Source organism: Pseudorca crassidens, chromosome 11 (assembly GCF_039906515.1).
Source record: "Pseudorca crassidens isolate mPseCra1 chromosome 11, mPseCra1.hap1, whole genome shotgun sequence".
Lineage (NCBI taxonomy): Eukaryota > Metazoa > Chordata > Mammalia > Artiodactyla > Delphinidae > Pseudorca > Pseudorca crassidens.
The window spans coordinates 44,865,943-44,889,700 of record NC_090306.1 but is presented as its reverse complement, the minus strand read 5'-3'; the positions used below and the strand labels follow the sequence as shown (position 1 = coordinate 44,889,700).

Below are 23,758 nucleotides of genomic sequence, written 5' to 3'. Positions count from 1 at the left end.
ACCCTACTGCTTTTTTTTTTTTTTTTTTTTTAACTAGAAAAGTTGCCTTTAATAAGACCTAAGATTTTACTTTCGGTTATCTGATGACTTAGTGTTTGGACCAAATTATTCATGTAATTTGAGTACACAGCCTACTTCAATGTAAGCAAAAATGTCTCAAGTCTTTCCATTTTTTTCATTAACCAGATTAAAAATTGATCTATGCTACTGACAAACAATACTCAGAATTTAGTTTCCAAAATAAGAAAACGGTTACAATTTAATATTTCAAAATCTTTCCTTGACAATTATTCTCATTACGGAATAAGTTAAATAGGTTAAAGTCTGTATCAATACTATCAACACTACCCAAATATTTTAAGGATTTTCCAGTTTGTGTGGCTGCAAGAACCAAAGAGATGCTCTACAGATTTTGAAATGGGAACTAGAAGGAGGATTAAGGGAACAAAACAGATAAAGCAAATTTACATTCCAAAATAATTCCATCCTGACTTTGGGCCTGGGTAAATGGGCAGCTCAAACCAGCATATCTGCTCAAATAGTTAGAAAACATTTTTCCTTTTCTTAGGTTTATAGCTATTCTGTGGGGTTAGCAACAATGTTAGATGTGCTATTCATGGATAAATTCAACTTTACAACTAAAACATATTTTACTTTCAACATGATTGCTAGTTTTAAAAGTCAGAAATAAAAATCGGCAATTATACCTCTTTTCCTTTGTGTTTCCAGAGTTCATACTGAGAGCTTTCCAGACTGTGGTTTTAGGCATTTCATCAGATATATTAATCTCAGAGGGGTCACATCTGAAATCAATGCTTAGGACAGTCAATGTCAGACATACAAATAAGGTCTACATCTCAGTCTATGATACCCACTACCCACCAGAAGGGAAAAGATGAGGCGTGAGGGAGCTTGTCTCACAGCTCTCGGGAGCACTGGGAACCAGATGGTCGGAATGTCGAGAAGCAAGGTGGCCCGTGAGTCAGAGCTGAGGCCTGGGCCGGGGTGCCGGCTAGCGGCCAGCCCTGCCCCCACAGTTCTGCTCTCCTTTGAAGGGCCCCTCTGGGGATGCTGGTGACAGCGCTATGAGGCCAGAAGTGGCAGCATGAGGAGCTACCACTTAGTGAGCGCTTGCTGTGTGCCAGGCATGGAGCTAAGCACTCTGTTTATTTTCTCATTTACGTGGCCAGATCTTTTCCATTTGTAGTTTACAAAGGACTGTTACAATATATTATCTTAACTCTCACAGTATCAGAGATTATTAACATCCTCATTTTTAATGTGTAGAAACCAAAGCTCATAGGGTTAAGAGACTGTCCAAGGTCAGACGTCAGTAAGTGGAGAATCAAGACCTTGAATCCAGTCCTTGGTCTCCTAGACCCACCCCCCCCACCGCCCCCGCCAGTACTCTAAACTTTTCCACATGCCAGACTCTCCTTCTAAAAGACCAAGAGGGGAGGCAGCATCTGCTAGAGAAGGAACATGATTCCTGTTTTGCCGTAGAGAATGCAAAGCCTATGGCTCCTTCCCTGACAACTTATAGAAAGTTTCTTAAAGATCAAAGATTCCATTTCTTTGGGGTAAGTTAAAAAAAATTGAACTCATAGCAACGGAGAGGAGAATGGTGGCTACCAGAGGCTGGGGGGTGGGAGAAAAGGGGAGCTATTGATCAAAGGGTACAAACTTTCAGTTATGAGTAAGTTCTGCAGACAATGTAAGGCATGGTGACTATAGTTAATAATAATGTATTGTACACTTGAAATTTGCTAAGAAAGTAGATCTCAAGTGTTCTCACTACACACAAAAAAGAATGGTAAGTATAGTAAGTGATGGGTATGTTGTTAGTTTAATTGTAGTAATCATTTTACATATATATATATATATATATATATATATATATATAATGTTGCACACCTTAAATATATACTATTTTTAGTTGTCATAAATAACTAAATAACCAAAGAAAAGACTTTCCTCATCTCCCCCTCAGTATAAACCACAATCAATTCAGTAACTCAGCAGTAAGTCATCTAGCATCTAGATAACCCAGATCCCCTCTCTCTTCCTCTTCTGTACCCTCTCCACCTCTGAGCTTCTTTCAGCTTCTGTGTTCCTCTTCCAAAGCGGAAACAAAACACCAGGAATGAAACCGCAAATGGACCAGTTTAGCTTCCTGTGATTTGTGGTGAGCAACAGATTTAATACATCAAAGGGCTAAGATCGCTGGCAGAAGTAAGGAATTTGGGGAATCCCAGTTCGGTTCCCCCTTGGCTCCCAGGACTGCAGCCGCCATGAGCCAAGCTGGAAGGGGCTGTCTCTGCCCAGCCCCCAACGGCTTGCCTAAGCATGGGAATTTCATGCCCACCAGGCTGAGAAGCAAAGACTACATCCTGTTCACCTTTGGAAGGTGGCAGAGAGAGACAGAAGGACCACTGGTTTGGGGAACGCATGGGCTCCCGTAGCTCTGTCCTCCTGTGATTCCCAGCACCTGGCATAGTGCCCAATGCATGGCAGGCCCTCAGAAAACCGGGAAAGGAAAGGTGTTTTCACAGGCTGGAACCGGGAGGCTGAATGTTTAGCTGTTTATACCAGCAGCTGCATTTGTGACACAGCCCCCATCACAGAGCCAGAACATTTACGCAACCACCAAAACAGTCAACTCCTTGGGGCTGGGGGAGTTTTACCTGAAACTGTTGTTCTTTCCAGGACTACTTAGTAACTTCCTGCTCTCTAAGGGGAACTTGTCTCCCCCCATTTCTAACATTTTCTCAGCCTCCTGCAAGAAAAGGAGACATTACTTTATCTTGGATCAAATGAAACCAATAGTCTACACCAGCCCATTTTTCAATCACCATAATTTCTACCTGATTTTCTCTCCATTTATTATAAGTAAGTATAATTATGTTCTTTCATAGATCTGACTCACCACAAAAAGAGAGACAACCCAATATCTGTACCTATGGAATAGTATTTAAAAAAAAAAAAGAACCTGAATCTGAGTAAACCTTTAGATACAACCACCAATTTACTGGAAACATAGGAGACAGAGAACATGTTAAATGATACCAAAAGTTATATTTAGTAAAATCTAAATGGCAGGAAATCTTGTATGTCAAAGACAAAAAAGGCAGGAGGGGGAGCTTCCCTGGTGGCGCAGTGGTTGAGAGTCCGCCTGCCGATGCAGAAGACACGGGTTCGTGCCCCGGTCCGGGACGATCCCACATGCCGCAGAGTGGCTGGACCTGTGAGCCATGGCCACTGAGCCTGCGCGTCTGGAGCCTGTGCTCCGCAGCAGGAGAGGCCACAACAGTGAGAGGCCCGCGTACCGCAAAAAAAAAAAAAAAAGACAGGAGGGGAACCCCAAAAGAAATTTTTTAAATATATCAACCAATTGCAATATATGAACCTTACTGGATCCTGATTCAAACGGATGCTTAAAAATAATAATAAGGCAATTAGGGAACGATGAATACTGACTGTTCTTTCTACCTTTGTGTATATTTAAAATGTTCCACAATAGAATACACACACACACACACACACACACACACAATGGAATACTATTCAGCCATTAAAAAAGAAGAAAATCCTGCCATTTACAACAACATGAATGAAATCTGAGGGCACTATGCTAAGTGAAATAAGTCAGAGAGAGAAGGACAAATACTGTATAATCTCACTTTCATGTGGAAACTAAAACAACTGAGGTCATAGAAACAGAGAGCAGGAACGCCTGGTGGTTGCCAGGCATAGGCGGCAGGGATGGGTGAAGGTGGTCAACGAGCTGAATAAGTTCTGGGGATATAATATCCAGATTGCTATCTATAGTTAACAATACTCTGTTATATATTTGAAAATTGCTGAGATTAGATTTTATAATTTCTCACCACACACACACACACACACACACACAAATACAAGTATGTGAGGTGATACATGTGTTAAGTAACCCTATTGTGGTAATCACTTCACAGTATATACATATATGGAATCATTGCATTGTACACCTTAAACTTACACTATATTATATATCAGTCATATCTCAATAATGCTTGAAAAAAAATACAAGATTTTTAAAATTCAAGATTTTAGGAAAAAAATTCCTTTAAAATGAAGTCCAGGCTTCCCTGGTGGCGCAGTGGTTGAGAGTCCGCCTGCCGATGCAGGGGACACGGGTTCGTGCGCTGGTCTGGGAAGATCCCACATGCCGCGGAGCGGCTGGGCCCGTGAGCCGTGGCTGCTGAGCCTGCGCATCCGGAGCCTGTGCTCCGCAACGGGAGAGGCCGCAACAGTGAGAGGCCCGCGTACCACAAAAGAAAAAAAAAAAAGAATTTCAAAGGACACTATTTCAGGCACTAACTGTATTTGGAAATACTTTCAGGCTCATTCTTGGCCTGGTATTTTCATTTTGCTACACATCCATTCTTTGCACGTATAGGCCATTGATTGAAGGTCCATTGTGTGGATGGCAGATGCCAAGTGCTGAGGGAAATGAGGAAGGACAGAAAGTCCTATGCAAGTTATCTTTGCGAACCACAACAACATCTGCAGTTAGGTACGTGACAAATACTCTTGGAAAACAGTAGGTTTTTTATACTTGTCAAATTAGACCTTTGGGAGAACATGAACCATTTGATCTGATAATAAGAGCGGATTCCATGTTCATACTCTAAGTGTGAACCTGATGAGTAGACTGTAGACAAACAGAGGGAAAACAACCGGTTATCAAATCTGACGATGAAGGACAGACATCGGCTAAGAATATCTTTGGAGTAATCTTCCCCACTCCTAAATATAACCCTTGGGATTCGAGACATGCTGACTTTTCATGTGGCCCTTCCTATGTTCTGTAATTTGAAGCTGCCCCAAAGTCTGCAGTTGGTGCAAGAACTATGACCTCTTCCTCCTTGGCCTTCTTTTTGGCATCATCCAACTTCTTCTTTTTGCTTTCCGGCATGAGATCATCTAACCAGCTCAGCTCCCGCTTAGAGAAACAGAGATCCATGACTTTCCTGACAAAGACCAGGGCCAAAACCTGAAGAAAAATAAAGAAAGTGAATTAGGGGGGCTCATTTCCTCCCTGGAGTTTAAAAGCAGTCTTATTTTCACAGCAGACTAGAACATGCCAAGCAGAATCAAACTCATAATAATCATAATATTTGCCTTTATTGAGGCTCTCTGAACCAGATACTAAGTTAAGTGTTTTCTATACAATAGTTTATTTAACTCTCATCATAACAACCCTACAACTTACTGATGCCCTAACTGAACTAATTTAATTCCTTTATTGAAAAGAGGAACCCTTCATCAGCAGATGGCCCTAAGAGCTGCCTTCCCCTGGCTTGAGGCCAGCAGGAAGGGCTACCAGGCAGCCTGGGGGTGGCGAACCTCTCCAGGAGATGGCTTCGGTGGGGCCAGCCAAGCTCAAACCAAACATGGGTCACCAGGGGGTGAGAGGGCCTTGAAGGACCGTCTGGACTTCCTCGGATCCTCTGCCTACACACTTACTCACAAAATCCTTGCTTTATGCCTGCGGCATGGATCTCGAGCGATTTTTGTCTCTGCCCTCTGGCCTGGCTTGACACTCATTTTATAAATGAGGAAACTGAGGCCCAAGGAGAGAAAGTGACTCACCTAAAATCTGACAGCTAATTTCCTCCATGGAAACGACCAGGGATCTCAACTGCTGCTCCACTTTCTCCCCATGAGGGCCATTTCAGCCAAAGGAGAACCAATAATAACCCAGAATGACCTGCCTGGACTGACTGGTATTCACCAGCTAAATTTGGTGACTGGACCAGGCATGGGGCAAATCAGGCTAATTAAATTCATTTCTCCCTAATTTCAATGACTATTTTCCCAATAAAGCCAAAATTCATAGTATCCCTTCCAGGAGTTGCCAGGAATTTGCTATTTCTTTAACCAAACACTCAAGCCCTGAACATAACACCCAAATGCAGAACCCTACATGTATTCTGACAAAATTGAGACACCCATCAGGAGGGTATATATCTAGGAGATTAGGGGAAAAGGACCCCGAAGATTCCTCACCCTTGAATATTCTCCCAGTAAGACAGAGTTCAAAAGTAACTAAATGAGTACCAGACATTACCCTCATTGGCTTTTCCCTTCTGAGGCCCACCCTTTGGGTAACTTTCAAAGAGTCCACTGAAATCTCAGCATCCTCATGACACAGAGTGAGCCAGAGACAGGAAGCCCTCAAGAGGACAAGATGGAACAGTGAGGTGGTCAGGTGGCAAGAATTTCATCATCACCCTAGTTTTAGAAAACAGGTTGTCACCTGTTGCTGAACCACACAGTTCAGCTTTCCTGGTCTCCTTTCCAAAGCACTTGCTTCAGTCAGAAAAGAGGCAAGGATGTCCCAGTCACTTATCAGTGCTAGACCAACCTCTTCCTCTTTCCCAGTGGCTTGAAATGGTGCATTTCCACCACTACAGACACTTCTGATTGCACTAAATTCTAAATAGGAACCATATTGCTTTGAGGTAATATGCAAGTTACTGCAAACATGAAGAGTCCTCTCCATGTCAGATATATGAGAGAAAGAGAGAGAGAGAGAGAGAAAGAAATTCAGACAGACAGACAGGCAGACTAGTAGCCTTAAAAGTAAACATAGTAAACTACTACACACATGCTTCCACACCTCAAGGTCCTCAAAATAATGCTGCTCCTGCAAAGACCAACCAAAAAACAAAAACTCACCATCAGTAAAGGATTAATATCCAGAATATATAGAGAACTCCTAAAACTCAACAACAAAAAAACATACCACTTTATTTTAAAATGGGCAAAGGACTTGAATAGACATTTCTCCAAAGATGATATACAAATAGCCAATAAGCACATGAAAAGATGCTCAACATCACTAATTATTAGGGAAATCAAAACCACAATGAGATACCAACTCACACCCATTAGGATGGCTGTTATCCAAAAAACCCTGCCATGCCACAACATGGATGAACCTTGAAGACGTTATGCTAAGCGAAACAAGACAGTCACAAAAGGAAAAATACTGCGATTCCACTCACATGAGGTAACTAGAGGAGTCAAATTCACAGAGACAGAAACTAGAATGGTGGTTTCCAGGGACTGAGGGGAGGGAGAAATGGGGAGTTATTGTTTCATCGGTACAGAGTGTCAGTTCTGCAAGATGAAAGACCTTCTGGAGGTGGATGGTGGTGATGGCTACACAAACATTGTGAGTGTACTTAATGCCACTGAACTGTACACTTAAATATAGTGAAGATGGGAAGTTTTACGTTATGTATATTTTATCACTATTTTTTAAAATAAAGAATAATACCTTTTAAACTCACCATCATTGGAAAGACAATGGCAGCTGGAGATGCCTTGATGACCCAAAGCAGGATGAGGCAGGTCAGCTGGATGAGGGTGAAGAGGTGCACTTTGCGCAGCGGCACGTGCCGAAGGTAGATGAAGTCTGGCTGGTGCTTTGCAGGCATCCCAAAGAGCTTCAGACGATCAAAGAACTGAAAGGAGGGAACTGGCATTTATTTTCAGGTGGTTTCTCTGGGCCTCGTTAATCCCATTCATATCTCTTAATATCACCTGCTCCGAAAGGTGGGTAATACCGTTTCTACCTGACAGAAGGGGAAACTGAGTCTCAAAGAGAACAGGTAATTTGACCAAGGTTGGTAAGTGACAGAGTCAAAATGTGAACCTATCTCTTCTAATTCTGGGTTCAGCTTTCTCTCTCCTCTCCCACACTCTAGCTCCTGAGACAGATCTTTCTCAGGGAGTGTTGAAAACAAAATAAGCAGTGGTATCTTTCTGCTTAAAAGACCAAATCTCTTATTTGTTCTTTGAGGAGTTTGGAGCTTTTTACTGATTATTTAAAGTAAAAAGATAGGGACTTCCCTGGTGGCACAGTGGTTAAGACTCTGCACTCCCAATGCAGGGGACCCAGGTTTGATCCCTGGCCAGGGAACTATATCTCACATGCATGCCGCAACTAAAAAGTTTGTGTGCCACAACTGAGGAGCCCACGTGCCTCAACTAAGGAGCCGGTAAGCTACAACTAAGGAGCCCACCTGCCACAACTAAGACTTGGTGCAACCAAATAAATAAATAAATAAAATGTTCAAAATATATATATATTTTTTAAAAAGTAAAAAGATGAAATCTCATGGGGCTTCCCTGGTGGCGCAGTGGTTAAGAATCCACTGCCAATGCAGGGGACACAGGGTCAAGCCCTGGTCCAGGAAGATCCCACATGCTGCGGAGCAACTAACCCCATGCGCCATAACTACTAAGCCTGCGCTCTAGAGCCCACAAGCCGCAACTACTGAAGCCCACCCGCCTAGAACCTGTGCTCCGCAACAAGAGAAGCCACCACAATGAGAAGCCTGCACACAGCAACAAAGATACAACTCAGCCAAGAACAAATAAATAAATAAATAAATTTATTTTTTAAAAAATGAAATCTCATAACATTCTGCATATAGAAAAAATGACCATCTTATATTATAAAAAGGAAAACAGAGACCCAGAGAGATTAAATAACCTGCCCAGGAGTTGGAGGAATCAGGCTCCCTGACTTCAGACTATACTACAAAGCTACAATGAACAAAACAGTACTGTACTGGCACAAAAAATAGAAATATAGATCAGACAGAACAGGATAGAAAGTCCAGAGACAAACCCATGCACCTGTGGCCACCTAATCCATGACAAAGGAGGCAAGAGTATATAATAGAGAAAAGACAGTCTCTTCATAAGTGGTGCTGGGAAAACTGGACAGCTACATATAAAAGAATGAAATTAGAAGACTCCCTGACACCACACACAAAAATAAACTCAAAATGGATTAAAGACCTAAATGTAAGGCCACATACTATAAAGCTCTTAGAGGAAATTATAGGCAGAACACTCTTTGACATAAATCACAGCAAGATCTTTTTCAATCCACCACCTAGAGTAACGAAAATAAAAACAAAAATAAATAAATGGGACCTAATTAAAAGCTTTTGCACAGCAAAGGAAACTATAAACAAAACGAAAAGATAACCCTCAAAATGAGAGAAAATATTTGCAAATGAAGCGACTGACAAGGGATTAACCTCCAAAATATACAAATAGTTCATGCAGCTCAATATCAAAAAAACAAACAACACAATCAAAAAATGGGCGGAAGACCTAAATAGAGATTTCACCAAAGAAGACATACAGATGGCCAAGAGGCACATGAAAAAATGCTCAACATCACAAATTATTAGAGAAATGCAAATCAAACCTACAATGAGGTATCACCTCACACCGGTCAGAATGGTCGTCATCAAAAAATCTACAAACAATAGGGCTTCCCTGGTGGCGCAGTGGTTGAGTCCGCCTGCTGATGCAGACGACACGGGTTCGTGCCCTGGTCCAGGAGGATCCCACATGCCGCGGTGCGGCTGGGCCCGGGAGCCATGGCCGCTGGGCCTGCGCGTCCGAAGCCTGTGCTCCGCAACAGGAGAGGCCACAACAGTGAGAGGCCCGCGTACCGCAAAAAAAAAAAAAAAAAAAAAAAAAAAATCTACAAACAATAAATGCTGGAGAGGGTGTGGAGAAAAGGGAACCCTGCTGCACTGTTGGTGGGAATGTAAATTGGTACAGCCAGTATGGAGGTTCCTTAAAAAACTAAAAACAGGGCTTCCCTGGTGGCGCCGTGGTTGAGAGTCCGCCTGCCATTGCGGGGGACACGGGTTCGTGCCCCAGTCCGGGAAGATCCCACATGCCACAGAGTGGCTAGGCCCGTGAGCCACAGCCGCTGCGCCTGCATGTCCGGAGTCTATGCTCTGCAACGGGAGAGGCCACAACAGTGAGAGGCCCGCATACCACAAAAAAAAAACAACTAAAAATAGAGCTACCATGTGACCGAGCAATCCCACTCCTAGGCATATATCTGGAGAAAACTATAATTCAAAAGGATGCATGCACCCCGATGTTCACTGCAGCACTATTTACAACAGCCAGGACACGGAAGCAACCTAAATGTCCGTTGACAGAGGAATGGATAAAGAAGATGTGGTATATATATATACAATGGAATATTACTCAGCCATAAAAAGGAACAAAATAGTGCCATTGGCAGAGATGTGGATGGACCTAGAGACTGTCACACAGCGTGAAGTAAGTCAGAAAGAGAAAAACAAATATCGTATAATATCGCTTATATATGGAATCTAGAAAAATGGTATAGATGAACTTATTTCCAAAGCAGAAATAGAATCACAGATGTAGAGAACAAACTTATGGTTACCAGGGGTGGCGGGGTAGGATGAAATGGGAGATTGGGATCGACATATATGCACTACTACGTATAAAATAGATAACTAATGAGAACCTACTGTAGAGCACAGGGAACTCTACTCAGTGATCTGGGATGACCTAAATGGGAAGGAAATCTAAAAAAGAGTGGATATATGCATACATATAGCTGATTCACTTTGCTGTACAGCAGAAACTAACACAACATTGTAAAGCAACTCTACTCCAATAAAAATTAATTTTAAATAAATAAATAACCTGCCCAAAGTCACACTAGAACTCCGTGCATAACAGTGACCACTAGACATTGTAAAATAACAAAGAGGAACGAGCCACCAGTATAAGAAGTGGCTAAATTATCAAATTATCTGGGTACCCAAGTTACCTCCTGATTCTCTCTGTTCAAAGGACTCAGAGGAATGAGTTGATGGATGGGAAAAGGCAGACTGTGACAGGAAGTAATACCTGCTTACTTGGAGCAGCTCCCACGACTCCCCAATCTCTTCACCAATGTACCCCCAGTTAAACCCGCCCCCCCCCCCCGCCTCACACTTTAGCCTGGCACTAAACCTAGTGTTGTCCATGTGTGGAAGCCAGTTTAATTCTTGATCAACCTTTCAGATCTAAGTTTACCAGCATCTGACAAAATGTGTTTAATACATGCCTGATGATTGTCTGCTGAATAACTGACGAACGACTGGAACCATGACATTGAATCAGGCCACCCTGAAAGTCTCTGTGCACTCATGCCAACATGACCCTATTTTGCCCAATGCCCAAAGAAATGTCTAAAATAGCTGAAGCAGCAAGACTAGGAAATGGTTTCTCAAGAACTGGTTTGTGCTCCCCTAGGGAGGCTGTCTTTCCCTGGTCAGGACAGGTGAGCTCACCAAGAGAAGACACTGCCTGGCTGAACCATGCAATACCTGAATTCCCTGTAGTGAAGACACTCCCATGTAGAGGAAAACTCCGTAGAGTACCGGCATCGGGATAAACTGAAGACGAAAGGGCAGAAAGGCCAGAAATTAAATTTGGTATCATAGCACACTCAAGATTATATAAACTTCCAAATCTCCAAGAAGGAAGCCAAGTCACAAAATCACTGCATAGATGCTGCATTCGTTTCTGCTGCCTTTACGTGACTTAGAAGTAGAAGCAAAAACAGACGCTGACGATGATAAAAAATCATTTTGTTCGGAAATGAAATGATTACACGTAAGTGTAATTTGGTCCTGGTTAAATCATAGGTCTCACATCTTCTTCTCCCCATCTGGCTCTTCCTCCTCCAGGGAAATGGGCGCACACACACACACACGCACACGCACACACACGCACACGCACACACACACACACACACATCTCTTTTACGGAACTGAAACGTTTTAAATCTTTTCTAATCGCAGAATCATCTCCTCAGGGATTTGGTGTATTTTAATATAGACTAATAACATTTGCTTTTTTACTAACCAGAGACTTGAGGGCAGGAGTGGGGAGGTTATCTTAACAGAGAAGGAATAATTTGGGGAGAAATATCAACATTACTCTACTGCATTTGACTATACATACTTACCACATTATATCAATCTAGGTAATTTTCAGAGCAACTCTATGAGGTAGAGTAATGAGGCCTATGGAATCAAGGCAAGGAAAGTCTTTTTGCAAAGACTAAACTCGACTTGCTTTTATTCTGAGGCTAAAGAACATTCCCAAACATAATTCTTCTTTGAACCAGAAAATCCCCATTGGATTTTACGTTGTTCCAGCTCTAGAGCGAGTAGACATCTCAATTTGGTGCTAACCTGGTTGGAAGAACTACTGAATGGTTTCCTAAAAGAATCCCCCTGAGACAGTTACAGGAAGGCCAGGCAGTGCCCACCACCAGGCCTTCATGGTTACATTCCCAGACGAGCAGCGACCTTTGGGCTCCTCCAGATGGCACCTAGACCAGAGGCACCTAGGGCTGGGGACAGACAGTAGAAGGGGGCAGGGCCATGAGGAGAGGTGGCAAGATTAAGTGGAAGGTAAGGGGACAGGAAGATGGTTCAGAATCCTTTCCCTCCTCTCCCACTTCTCACCCTTAAATAGCATTTGCAGTGCAGGCTGAGGTGGTTGACAATTCATCAAAAAGAGGGAGAAGGAGGCAAAGGAGATAAGTAAGTGCTCCGGAATGGTTGGGGCTTGCAGACAGAGCTTTCCTTTTGATTCTATTTTTCCCAGATGCAGGTCTTACACCCACAAAAAATTTTTTTTTCTCATTTTCAAGGTGGCTCCATCTGTCCCAAAATCCTCTTTTCACCCCACATGTCACACCAGCCACTGCCCATTTTTCTGTTCCACTTCACAGAAAAAAACCTCTTGAAAGAGTTGTCTGCCCACATGCCCTTTACTTCCTCACCACCTGTTTACTCTCCGGCCCCTGTCATTCGGCTTCTGCTCTATTGTTCCAATGAATCTGCTCTTGTCAAGTCCCGTTAGGCCTCCATGTTGCCAAACCCAATGGCCTTGATTTAGTCTTCATCTTTCCAGACAGTCTCTGACCAATCACTCCCCTTGCTTGGCTTCCCTGACATCACAGCCTGCTGGTGTCCCCCCTCCGCCGCCAGCAGCTCCTCTGAGCCTCTGTTGCTATCTCCTCCTCTACCCAACTTCGAAATATCGGCTCTCCTTAGACTCTGCTCTTCTCTCTAGTCCTCCTCTTTTATATCTACCTTTCTCCCTCAATCCACTCTTTTGGCTTTCAATACCACCGACGTGCTGTTGACTCCCACATTTATATTTTTAGCCCAGAAGCCTCCTCTAGCCTCTTCACTCAGATGCCTCCCAGACATCTCACTCAAATCTGACCACGCCCACCCCTCATAAAATCACTTCCTCCTTCATAGCAGTCTTCTCCCTCTTAAATGCCATCACTCTCCACACAGATGGTCAAGTCAGAAACCTAGCAGGCATTTTGATGCTTCCATTTTCCTCACCCCATTCCATATCCAGTCGACCAGCAAGACCTTTGGATCTCCTCTGAGATATCTCTGCATCCCTACTACCAACTTCCTCATCCAAGCCACCATCCTCTCTCACCTGTAACAGACTCACCAGTCTCTCTGCCTCTATTTTTCCTCAACCCTAAAAACTTACTCTCTAGATATCAGCCAGAGAGATCTTTTTAAAATACTAAATGGATCATGTCCCTCTCCTGTTAAAACCCTTCAAAGGTTACCTTTACCAGTGTCAGCAAGGCCCTGCGTGATCTGCCCCTGCCCACTCTTCAATCTCATCTCAATGCTCTTGCCTTAACTCAACACCCTTGAGCCCTGGTATCTCCTAGAACACATATCATCATTTCCCACCTCAGGGCCTGTCTAGACTGCTTTTCTCCCTTCCCCCACGCCCTCTCCCACCATCCATGGCATGGCTGGCTCCATCTCATCTTAAATACCATCTCCTTAGAGAGGCCTTCTCTGACCATAGTAACTAAAACATCTCCCCTTAATTCTCTATAGTACTACAGAGAGTACCATATATTTCCTTTTATCCCACATCATATTCTGTAATTACCGTGTTTGCTTTCTTAACTAACCTTCTTAACTACATCTTATCTGTCTTATACCACTAGAATAAATTCCTTCAGGGCAGGTATCTGTACGTGTATCTGTTTGCCATAGTGCTGTATTCCCAGCACCTAACAGAATTCCTGGCACAAATCAGGCACTCAGTATTTACCTAATGAATGAATGAACGGTTACCTTTAATATAGCTGTCATGAAGACTGAGCAGCCCATCAGCACAAAGATCATAAGGCCTGTTACTCTCTGTTCTCGGATACCCAAGAATTTGGGCTGTTCTCCAGGGGCAGAGCACTCAGATTCCAGTTTGAGGCTGTTCACATGTGTGATGGACAGGACAGTTGCAGCCACAAACCAGGGCAGGCCCATGACGGAGCAGACACCCAGCATGACGGCCACCATCAGCAGGTCCAGGTGGTAGCCACATCCTTTCTGTGGGGAAACAGAGTCTCCGTCACCATCAGTGGGCTGGCTGTAGTGGGACATAGGACAGTGAGCTAAGAGTCTCAGGCCCAAAGCAGGAAGGAGTGTATGGATAAGAAGGAAGGGGTCCAGAGATTCCAGCAGAGTCTTCCAGCCCCTCCTGGTGTGGAGGGAACAGAGAAGAAAGAGAAACCTTAGCTGGTCTTACACATGCCAATATCCGACTTTTATTCAAGTGCCCCCAGATCTCACCCTGAGTCTCACATATTCAAAGATTCATCCTTTCTTGACAGAGTAAGCAGAGACCAAGCCACATCTTGACCATTCTAGAGGGTAGACCCTACAGGAGTCGGAGATAAACAGGTTCCCACAAACCCTCCCCATTCCTTGCCAAATACGGATGCTGCCTACTCTAGGGAAGAAAGGAATAGAGATGAGGCGTGAAGCCTCTCACTAATAAATGTACTGGCACCAACCCTGCCTCCTAGAATCCTTGGGCTCAAGGTTCAGTCTGGAAACCTCGATAATGCACATCAATGAGAGAATACCTGTTTCTAGGAAACAGTGGCCCAAGCCCTGACCTGAACATCAGGAACCTAAGCCCGACCCAGACCATGTGGCTACGTGGGGACCACCAGGAATTCTGCCCACCAACCTCCCTCACAGGTTTGAGAGAAGAGTAATGGACTCCAAGCTTCCTTCACATCATACAATCATGCTCTACCCTAGTTTCATCTCCAAACCAATCTTTGTCATTAATGGAGGGATTGGAAACCCCTGGAAACCCCATATGAGCTCCTCCCATGACTGATTTTATCCAGGTTCTACAGTTCCTGACCTAAACAGGCTTACCCTAAATTTTTAAAAAATATAATAGGCTGCCGTTATGAGTCCTAGGTCAGCACTTCTTGTTACCTTGAGCTTGTGTTCCTTCCTGTTAATGATGACAGCTGTGATCTGCTGGTCCATGAATATCAAGATAGTGCAGAGAAGAGCTGGGATAATTGCAGCTATCACAGTCCACCAGGGATTGGGGCCAATGGGACTAATAATCCACCCTCGATCATCCCGTGTTGGCTAAAGGGAAAAAACAAGATTTTTGTATTTCAAGTTAACTATAGTCATTAGGGCAAAACAGATCAAACGGAATCACAACAAGCACAATTCTTTTTATTCCTGAATGAGAATCCTTATAAAAATAAAAATAAAAAAAAGCATGAAACACAGGAAATCTATGGCCTTGTTCCAAATCCCCTTTTGAAAGACTCGGTCCCCAACTGTCAACTTCTTATGGAATATTCATTACTACTTCACTTCCTTCCCCTACTCTCCAAACCCCTGTGTACAGAAAAAGTGACTTTATCTCAACATTAGCCCAAGTAAAATATAATTAACAACAAAATCTGTTGTCAAAAAAGAACTTAGTGACTTCCAAAGACAAATATAAATAACTTTGATTATCCTCCTCACTGCTCCCCTCCAGAAGCCGTATAATGTACGTCTACAGAACAAATAAAGGCAACATAGAGCCAGTTACATGGAATTTCAGGGGACTGGTCCAAGGACCTCCTCCCATCAGCAGTGAAACAGGGGTCCAGGCACTAGAGACTTGAGAAAGGAGCCCAAGACTGCTGAACTTGGGGACTTGTGTGATCTAGGACTCTCTCTGATGTCCCTGTAAGACTACTGTTCATAAACCTTATTTGGGTGTTTGTAAAATTCCTAAACTCTCCTAGATCTCAAAAAAATGCTAAGGTACTCTGAGGAAGAAAAGTTCACTTTGTTTGGCGAGTAGTGATGGAGGATAAAAGGCCAGGGGTACAAATTGGCCCAGAATTCACCAAAACTCAATGAACAAAGCAAAGACTATCACATCCAAAGTATTTGGTTCCATATTGGTTATGACTCTAGGATTCAAACACTCTTCAATAATGTCACCAAGTCCCAAATTATGAATAGCTTAGGTTCCGAAAGTTTACAGAATCTGTGTTTCCTTAGTAACAATGTTCTAAGTGGTAGGTAAATTGTTAGGTCAACACAAAAACTTATTAAACCCTGACTGACATTACCCCATCAGTACTAGTACTAGCCTTCAGATTGGGTCTTGGTCACTGGCGGCCATGTGGTGTAATAGGGAAGAGAAGAAGGAAGAAAATTTCTTCTCTGCTTCCTGAAAGTGAGGCCTGCCAATGAGGAACACTTTCTTTGACATTCTCCCATCTCCCCTCTCGTCTCTCCTACCTCGCAGAGGCCTTCTTCCCAGATGTCCCAGAAATTCAGTGTCTTCTGACTGTCTTAAGCCTACCCATCAGGGAACATTTCCAGGGACTTCTTAATGCTCCCAGATTAGTTATTTTTACACAAAATCCATTCCTCCCGCAGGGTCAACCTCAGCCAGGTATTAGAGAAAAAGCTGACTGCACTCGTTCACACAAAGGTGAGAATGCCATATTCTAGGACGTATATATTTTCAAAGAGGGTGTTTTTTAATCCATCAATTTCTAACTGGTGGCATTTCAGTGAATTCAACAAAATAAAATTTAAAATTTTCAAGCAATATGGAAAAAGGTATTTTTAACCAGGCCTACTTCAGAGAGAGCGAGAGAGAGAAAGGGAAGACAAGGCCAACTGTGCCGGGTGTTTACAAGATAAAGGCCTACGTTCCAGTTCCCTCCTCCTCCCCAGCCTCCCCCATTCTCTCCTCTCCTGGTTCCTCTCTGGTCCCTGAGGACGCCCAGGTTTTCTCTCCTCTCCACCCTGCGGGGACCTACGGAACTGAGCTCAGCTCTTCCATCTTCTCAGTTTACTCAGTTAGTGCCCCCAAATTGAAATAGATTTGGAGTCCCCATGTTTTGATCATTTGTTTTACTTTTTTGTATTGGTTTTTGGATAAACAGTATAGATTATAGAGAGATATACAAACAATGGATGAGGGTTGAAGAGATGTCACGATTAGTCTGGTGGGGGCCCTAGACTGAGAATGAAGCTCCTGGGCCAGCTCACCTCCTCGTAGGGCAAGATTCCTGAGGGGCGGGACCGAGGCCGGCAAAGAGCCTTTTCATCCTTCCTGATACCCTTATACAGCTGATGCTCAGTGAAGTGCTGTTAACCGGACGTGTTCCAGAGACCCATATTTCCACAGTCTCTGGCATATATTTATGTAAATACACATATTCCATTGTTTTAAATCTTCACATATTAAAAACAATAAGTAGCATTAATGAAAATAAATAATAATTTTCACTCATTAAACAACGTTAGATGTTCTGATTTTTCTGACTTGAACTCGGCCAAGCCTGAGGAGTTTGCTTTTCTGAATGGTGAGGCAGGAGAGCAACGTTCAGGTTTAGAGGACTACACAATTCATGATCAGGATGGGGAAAGGCCTCTGAAATAACTTGGGACCAGATTCTATGAAACTCCGTAAGGGCATCAAGTACCCTGAGATCTGTTTACCTTGAACACACTGGGAACTTGAAGCTTTGGTGATGGGATTCCAATCAAAAAATCAACAATCACCATTGTGAAGATAGTGAGGAAAACAGCAAAGTCACTCACCGTGGAGCGGACCTGGCACAAGAAAGGATTGGAGACGTGTTTCAGTAGGTTAAATATGACAGAAAAGACTCAGGTGTTGTAAAAGGCTTAAACATCCTCAGAAGAATGCTTTAATTTTATGGTTCAATTAATACAAGCATTTTTAAACAACAGGACACTGTTAACATGCCCAAATTCATCCCCGAAGTGTGGATAGGACGGGGGAGAATGAATCCTCTGACAAACTCTACTGGAACCCACTCCAAACTCTGAGGAGTTCTGTTTAGAGCATCTAGGCCAAGCATTTAGAGAATAGTTCTGAGAACTTGGGATTAGATTTCCTGGGACCAGCAAGGTCCAGCTGTGCCAGCTGAGAACCTCACAGCAGCACCACTCCTCTTCTCTCTCAGACCCAACATCGAGTCCATCTGCAAGTCCTGTTGGCTCTGCCTTCAGCTCATGCCCAGAATCTGAGCCCTTCTCACTGCCCCCACGGCTTCCACCCAGATCAAAGGCACCAGCGACTCTTGTCTCTATAGCTGCAGCAGACTCCTAACCCTGCCCCTGTCCTTATTTAAAGCTGCTGGAGGGACTTCCCTGGTGGCGCAGTGGTTAAGAATCTGCCTGCCAATGCAGGGGACACGGGTTCGAGCCCTGGTCCAGGAAGATCCCACATGCCGCGGGGCAAGTAAGCCCGTGCACCACAACTACTGAGCCTGCACTCTGGAGCCTGTGAGCCACAACTACTGAGCCCACACGCCACAACTACTGAAGCCTGCACGCCTAGAGCCTGCTCTCCGCAACTCGAGAAAGCCCACGTGCAGCAACGAAGACCCCATGTAGCCAAAAATAAATAAATAAATAAATTTTTTAAAATTAATGAAAAAAAATAAAGCCGCTGGAGTGATCATTCAAAACACAAGTCAGATCACATCACTCCTCTACCCAAACCCTGAAATGGCTCCTCATTTCACTGAATTAAAAAACCCAGAGCCCTTCTTGGCCTGTGAGGCCCGCATGCACTGGCATCTTTACTGCTCTGACCCAGCTCCCCACGCTCTCTGGCTCACTCACTCTGCTCCAGCCACACAGACCTCCTTGCTGTTTCTTACTCACGCCAGACTCACTCCCACCTCAGGGCCTTTATACTTGCTCATCCCTCTGCCTCAACTGCTTTCCCTCCAGGTAACCCTGTGGGTAGCTCTCTCTTTCACGTTCACTCAAATATCACCTTCCCCATCGGATCTTCTCTGATGCTCCTCCTTAAAAGTGGTCACCACCCTCCATCCCAGCACTTCCTGTACTCCTTTCCTACTTTATTTTTCTCCATAGCACTTATCACCATTTTGTCCCTTAGGGGACTGACTCTCCCACTCTACAGTTTAGTGTAGCTTTAATAAAATACAATGCCCCTCAAATGCCCAGTGCCCACCTTAATCCAAACTTCCAACGAGACAGAACCAAATATATCTTAGCCCCATGTAACATCACTGACACCTTCATCTGACTTTGCTTTCCTTTGAAACCTGAGGTTTCCAGCTCCCTTTCCCTGGTTTTGTTAGTTCTCCTCTGAATGTTACATAAATTCTCTGAAAATGTAGCTGCCCCACCGTGAAGCCCATCCTGACCAGCCTGGGGCCCAGGGCCCGTCTCTCCTCTGAACTCCTACGGCCCTTATGGCATCTAACTATTTACTACTGTCTCCTATGGGCATGGTTGCTTCATGGGTTTCCCTTTCCTATCTGATGGCAGGGACCATATATTTTTTTAAAATCATATAATAGCTTTATTGAGATACAATTCACATGTTTTACAGTTTGTTTTATTATTTATTATTTTTTTATTGAAGGAGAGTTGATTTACAATGTTTCAGGTGTACAGCAAAGTGATTCAGTTCCATATATATATTCTTTTTCAGATCCTTTTCCGTTATAGATTATTACAAGATACGGAGTAGAGTTCCCTGAGCTCTACAGTAGGTCTTTGTTGTTTAATCTATTTTGTATATAGTAGTGTGTATGTTACAGAGGTCATATTTTAAACTTCTTCTGCATCCCCCGTAGCACTCGACCCGGGCCTGAGCAAGTAGTCAGTACACAGCTGCCACTTGTTCACAGTTCGTCCAGACCGGAAACACGCCCCAGAACTTACTCCATACGTGCCTCCCTTAACCACTGTGCAGGCTGACTGACGTCTGAGACTGTGTTTTCATCGTGAACGTGTGCACAGTAAATGCCTCAGCCACTGAGCCCTCACCCATTCACACATCCTGCTCTGCAAAGGCGCCCAACTGAAGACTCGCACACGCAGAAAAACCGCCACTTCCTCCTGATTGATCTCCTCCTCAAAGCAAAGACCCCTTTAGCCACTCTACGCTTGGCCTCTAATTCCACCCTGCCCAAACGAGTCACGACACAAATAATGCCATCTGCGTCAGGGAGAGACGGCTGAGGCTTCAAACCGTCATGCAGACCAAGTCAGCGATTTCATAAGCTATTGCCAGAGCCATCCCAGGGAGGAGACTCTGGGGTCCCCTACACACACCTCAAGCAATCATCCCAATTTACTATCTTCAGGAGCCAGCTCCAGCTGCTGCTCGCTACCTGCCCCAGCAGGCTGGAAATGAGACTTATCACTCTTAGAGAACACGATGACCACCTTAAACTCACCTGACACTTTTCAATCAAAACCTCTTAAGTATTAACCCCTCATCCCACACCACACATCTATGAAAGAGGCTGCTGGACACAGGAAGAAGAGAAGGCCACGCCCTCCAAAATCAGGTCATTTGGAGCTCGGCGCCTGCCAATCCACTCACAAGCACCATGGAGGCCTAGAACAGGCTCTGTTATATTAGAAGTCTAACACGAAAGAAATGCAAGAGCGTGCTACCTACTCTGGTTGGGAAATAGCGGCTTGTCTTAAATGTCTTCAAGGTGCTGGAGAGGATGAAGGTGGTGAAGAATAGAATGCAGGACCAAAAGAGCACATCGGGAGTATAGGGTCCATGGTGGCCACACACAGAGCCCGTGAACTCTCCATGCATCTCCTGGCACTCCTGAAGGAACAGGCATTCCGGGTAATGAAAGGCAGGCAGGAGGGAGGACACAGCTGCTTAGTCCACCAGCACCGTCATCCCACGGCTGCTGGGAAGCTCAGGCTGCCTGCAGCATCTACTTGCCCTCCATGTAGTTGTGGGGCTCTTGCTTGCAGGTAAGGGTGACTACTTAGAGTCCTAACTAAAACACTTTTGTAAAGGAAACCAAACTGTCTCAAGAAAACACGAGGTTCTAGGAGGGCCCTAGTAATCTGTATTATTTCTATTACAGAGGACTTCCAAACTTGAATGTTCTTCGAGCCCCACAAAACCTGGATGTGGCCCCCTACCCTCTCTGATTTCATCCGCCCACATCCTGAGTGCAGGGTCACTGGGTGGGATCGTGTGGGAGAGAAGAGAGAGGTAGTCCTCCTTTCCCTTTATGCAGAGAGAATTTTGAAGGGGAAAGGAAAGTCAGTAAGAATAGTTTAAAAAAAGCTTTATTTCTGTAAATGCCAGAGCTTGCTGAAGGGCTACCCCACTCCTACCTAGAAGGTCCCCTTAAACCTGGTGGTCACAAGACCGAGCCGCCTGGCAGCACCCAGACTTACACTAACAGTCAGGTTGGCCCAGTGGACTTCTGTTGTCACGATGTTGTGGTCCTTCCAGTACTGTAAGGTGTGATTGTTTGGGTTCTCTGGGAGAGTACACCTGCAGCTGAGGGGAGAAGAAAAAAGATTCCTAAGGGAAGTAGCCAAGTATTCAATTAAATATTTCTAGTCATGACAGGGCTACAGGCACTGCCAAAGCCCACATTATTTCTCCTTTGCCCACTTCAGATCCCTGAGGTTGGTCCTATTCATTGAGACCCAACCATACCCTGATTTTTCAGTCAATCGTTACTAAAACTGGGCTCAAGTCGGCATGCGGGTCTTGGGTTAAATTGTGCTGACAACCAAGTTTGGCATCTGACGTGGTAGTTTCCTTGCTTAGTTTGTATCTCTTAGGCTCTTCCTATGAAATTCACTCTACATGGCAAGGAGGACCGGATACGCCGTTCAGCTCTCAACAGCGTCCCCAAGCCTAAGTATCTTGCTCCTTAAACCTGCATCACATTCTTGCTCTAAAAATCAGAGCCTCTTGGAATTATATAAGACAGAAGCTACATTAGCCCTGGTAATATCCCACTATCTTGACCATTCCCTGGCTTCCCCCGGCCTCGTCTTGCATCCAAACCAGAGCAGACCAGACCTGTCCCACTGGCCACCATGTTGCTTCCTAGTCCCAGCATGCTTCACTCCTGAACTGCCTCCCAGTATACTCAACTGATACAGCCATTCCCACCAACTTTGTTTCATCTCTGATTTTAATGAGCATGCCTTCTAAGGATATAGCCTCACAGAATTAAAATTCAAAAAGATCTCAATAGGTAATAACCATAGGAGGAAATCAACAAAATGAAACTAGGGAAAGCCATAAAGTCCTACATTTAGGTATAAAAAAATCAATTCCAGACTTGGAAACAACAAAGATGTCCTTCAGCAGGTGAATGGATGTACTGTAGTACATCTAGACAATGGACTATTACTCAGTGCAATAAAGAAATGAGCTATCAAGCCATGGAAAGATACAGAAGGCCTTTAAGTGCGTATTACGAAGAGAATGAAGCCAATCTGAAAAGCCTACGTACTGTTTCATCACAACTATATGACATTGTGGAAAAGGCAAAACTATGGAGTAAAAAGATCAGTGGTTGCCAGGGGCTGGGGTGATGGGGAGGGATAAATATGAAGAGCACAGAGGATTTTTAGGGCAGGGAAGCTATTCTGTAGGACACTATAGTGGCAGATATGTCATTACACATTTGTCAAAACCCACAGAATGTACAATGCCAAGAGTGAACCCTAATGTAAACTCTGGACTTTGGGTAATTATGATGTGTCACTGACTGCAACAAACATGGCACTCTGGTGAGGGATGTTGATAGTGGGGGAGGCTGTGCGTGTGTGCACAGTGGGTGTGTGGGAACTCTCTGTACTTTCGGCTCAATTCTGCTGTGATTCTAAAACTTGCTCTTAAAAGATTAAGTCTATTTAGGGACTTGCCCGGTGGCTCAGTGGTTAAGAATCCGCCTGCCAATGCAGGGGACACGGGTTCGAGCCCTGGTCCGGGAAGATCCCACATGCTGCAGAGCAACTAAACCCGTGCGTCACAACTACTGAGCCTGTGCTCTAGAGCCCACGGGCCACAGCTACTGAAGCCCGTGCACCTAGAGCCCGTGCTCTGCAACAAGAGAAGCCACCCCAATGAGAAACCTGCGCACCGCAAAGAAGAGTGGCCCCTGCTCGCCACAACTAGAGAAAGCCCGCACCCAGCAATTAAGACCCAACGCAGCGAGGAGGAGCTTCAAAATGGCGGAAGAGTAAAACGCGGAGATCACCTTCCTCCCCACAGATACATGAGAAATCCATCTACACGTGGAACTGCTGCTATAGAACACCCACTGAACGCTGGCAGAAGACCTCAGACCTCCCAAAAGGCAAGAAACCCCCCACGTACCTGGGTAGGGCAAAAGAAAAAAGAAAAAACAGAGACAAAAGAGGGAGCTGTGAAGGAGGAAAGGTCTCCACACACTAGAAGCCCCTTCACGGGCGGAGACTGCGGGTGGCGAAGGAGGGAAGCTTCGAAGCCGCGGAGGAGAGCGCAGCCACAGGGGTGCAGAGGGCAAAGTAGAGAGATTCCCTCACAGAGGATCGGTGCGACCAGCACTCACCAGCCCGAGAGGCTTGAATGCTCACCCGCCAGGGCGGGCAGGGGCTGGGAGGTGAGGCTCGGGCTTCGATCGGAGCGCAGGGAGAGGACTGGGGTTAGCTGCGTGAACACAGCCTGAGGGGGGCTAGAGTGCCAC

The 23,758-nt window shown here is 44.6% G+C and overlaps 1 protein-coding gene across 7 annotated transcripts in view; it reads right to left on the bottom strand.

Moving 5' to 3' along the window:
• The window catches only part of SLC4A8 (solute carrier family 4 member 8), an 83,239-nt gene that overhangs the window by 6,001 nt on the left and 53,480 nt on the right, over nucleotides 1-23,758 (bottom strand). For 6 of the 7 annotated variants that reach the window (XM_067696576.1, XM_067696574.1, XM_067696581.1 and 3 more), the window contains 10 exons: nucleotides 21,462-21,567; nucleotides 20,710-20,871; nucleotides 17,733-17,846; nucleotides 15,192-15,353; nucleotides 14,034-14,285; nucleotides 11,220-11,288; nucleotides 7,341-7,514; nucleotides 4,898-5,035; nucleotides 2,685-2,776; nucleotides 708-803 (listed from right to left, as the gene is read on the bottom strand). In XM_067696576.1, the coding sequence (XP_067552677.1) occupies nucleotides 708-803; nucleotides 2,685-2,776; nucleotides 4,898-5,035; nucleotides 7,341-7,514; nucleotides 11,220-11,288; nucleotides 14,034-14,285; nucleotides 15,192-15,353; nucleotides 17,733-17,846; nucleotides 20,710-20,871; nucleotides 21,462-21,567 (1,365 nt within the window). The remainder of the gene's footprint in view (nucleotides 1-707; nucleotides 804-2,684; nucleotides 2,777-4,897; nucleotides 5,036-7,340; nucleotides 7,515-11,219; nucleotides 11,289-14,033; nucleotides 14,286-15,191; nucleotides 15,354-17,732; nucleotides 17,847-20,709; nucleotides 20,872-21,461; nucleotides 21,568-23,758) is intronic. The other variant, XM_067696580.1, reaches the window with a different exon arrangement.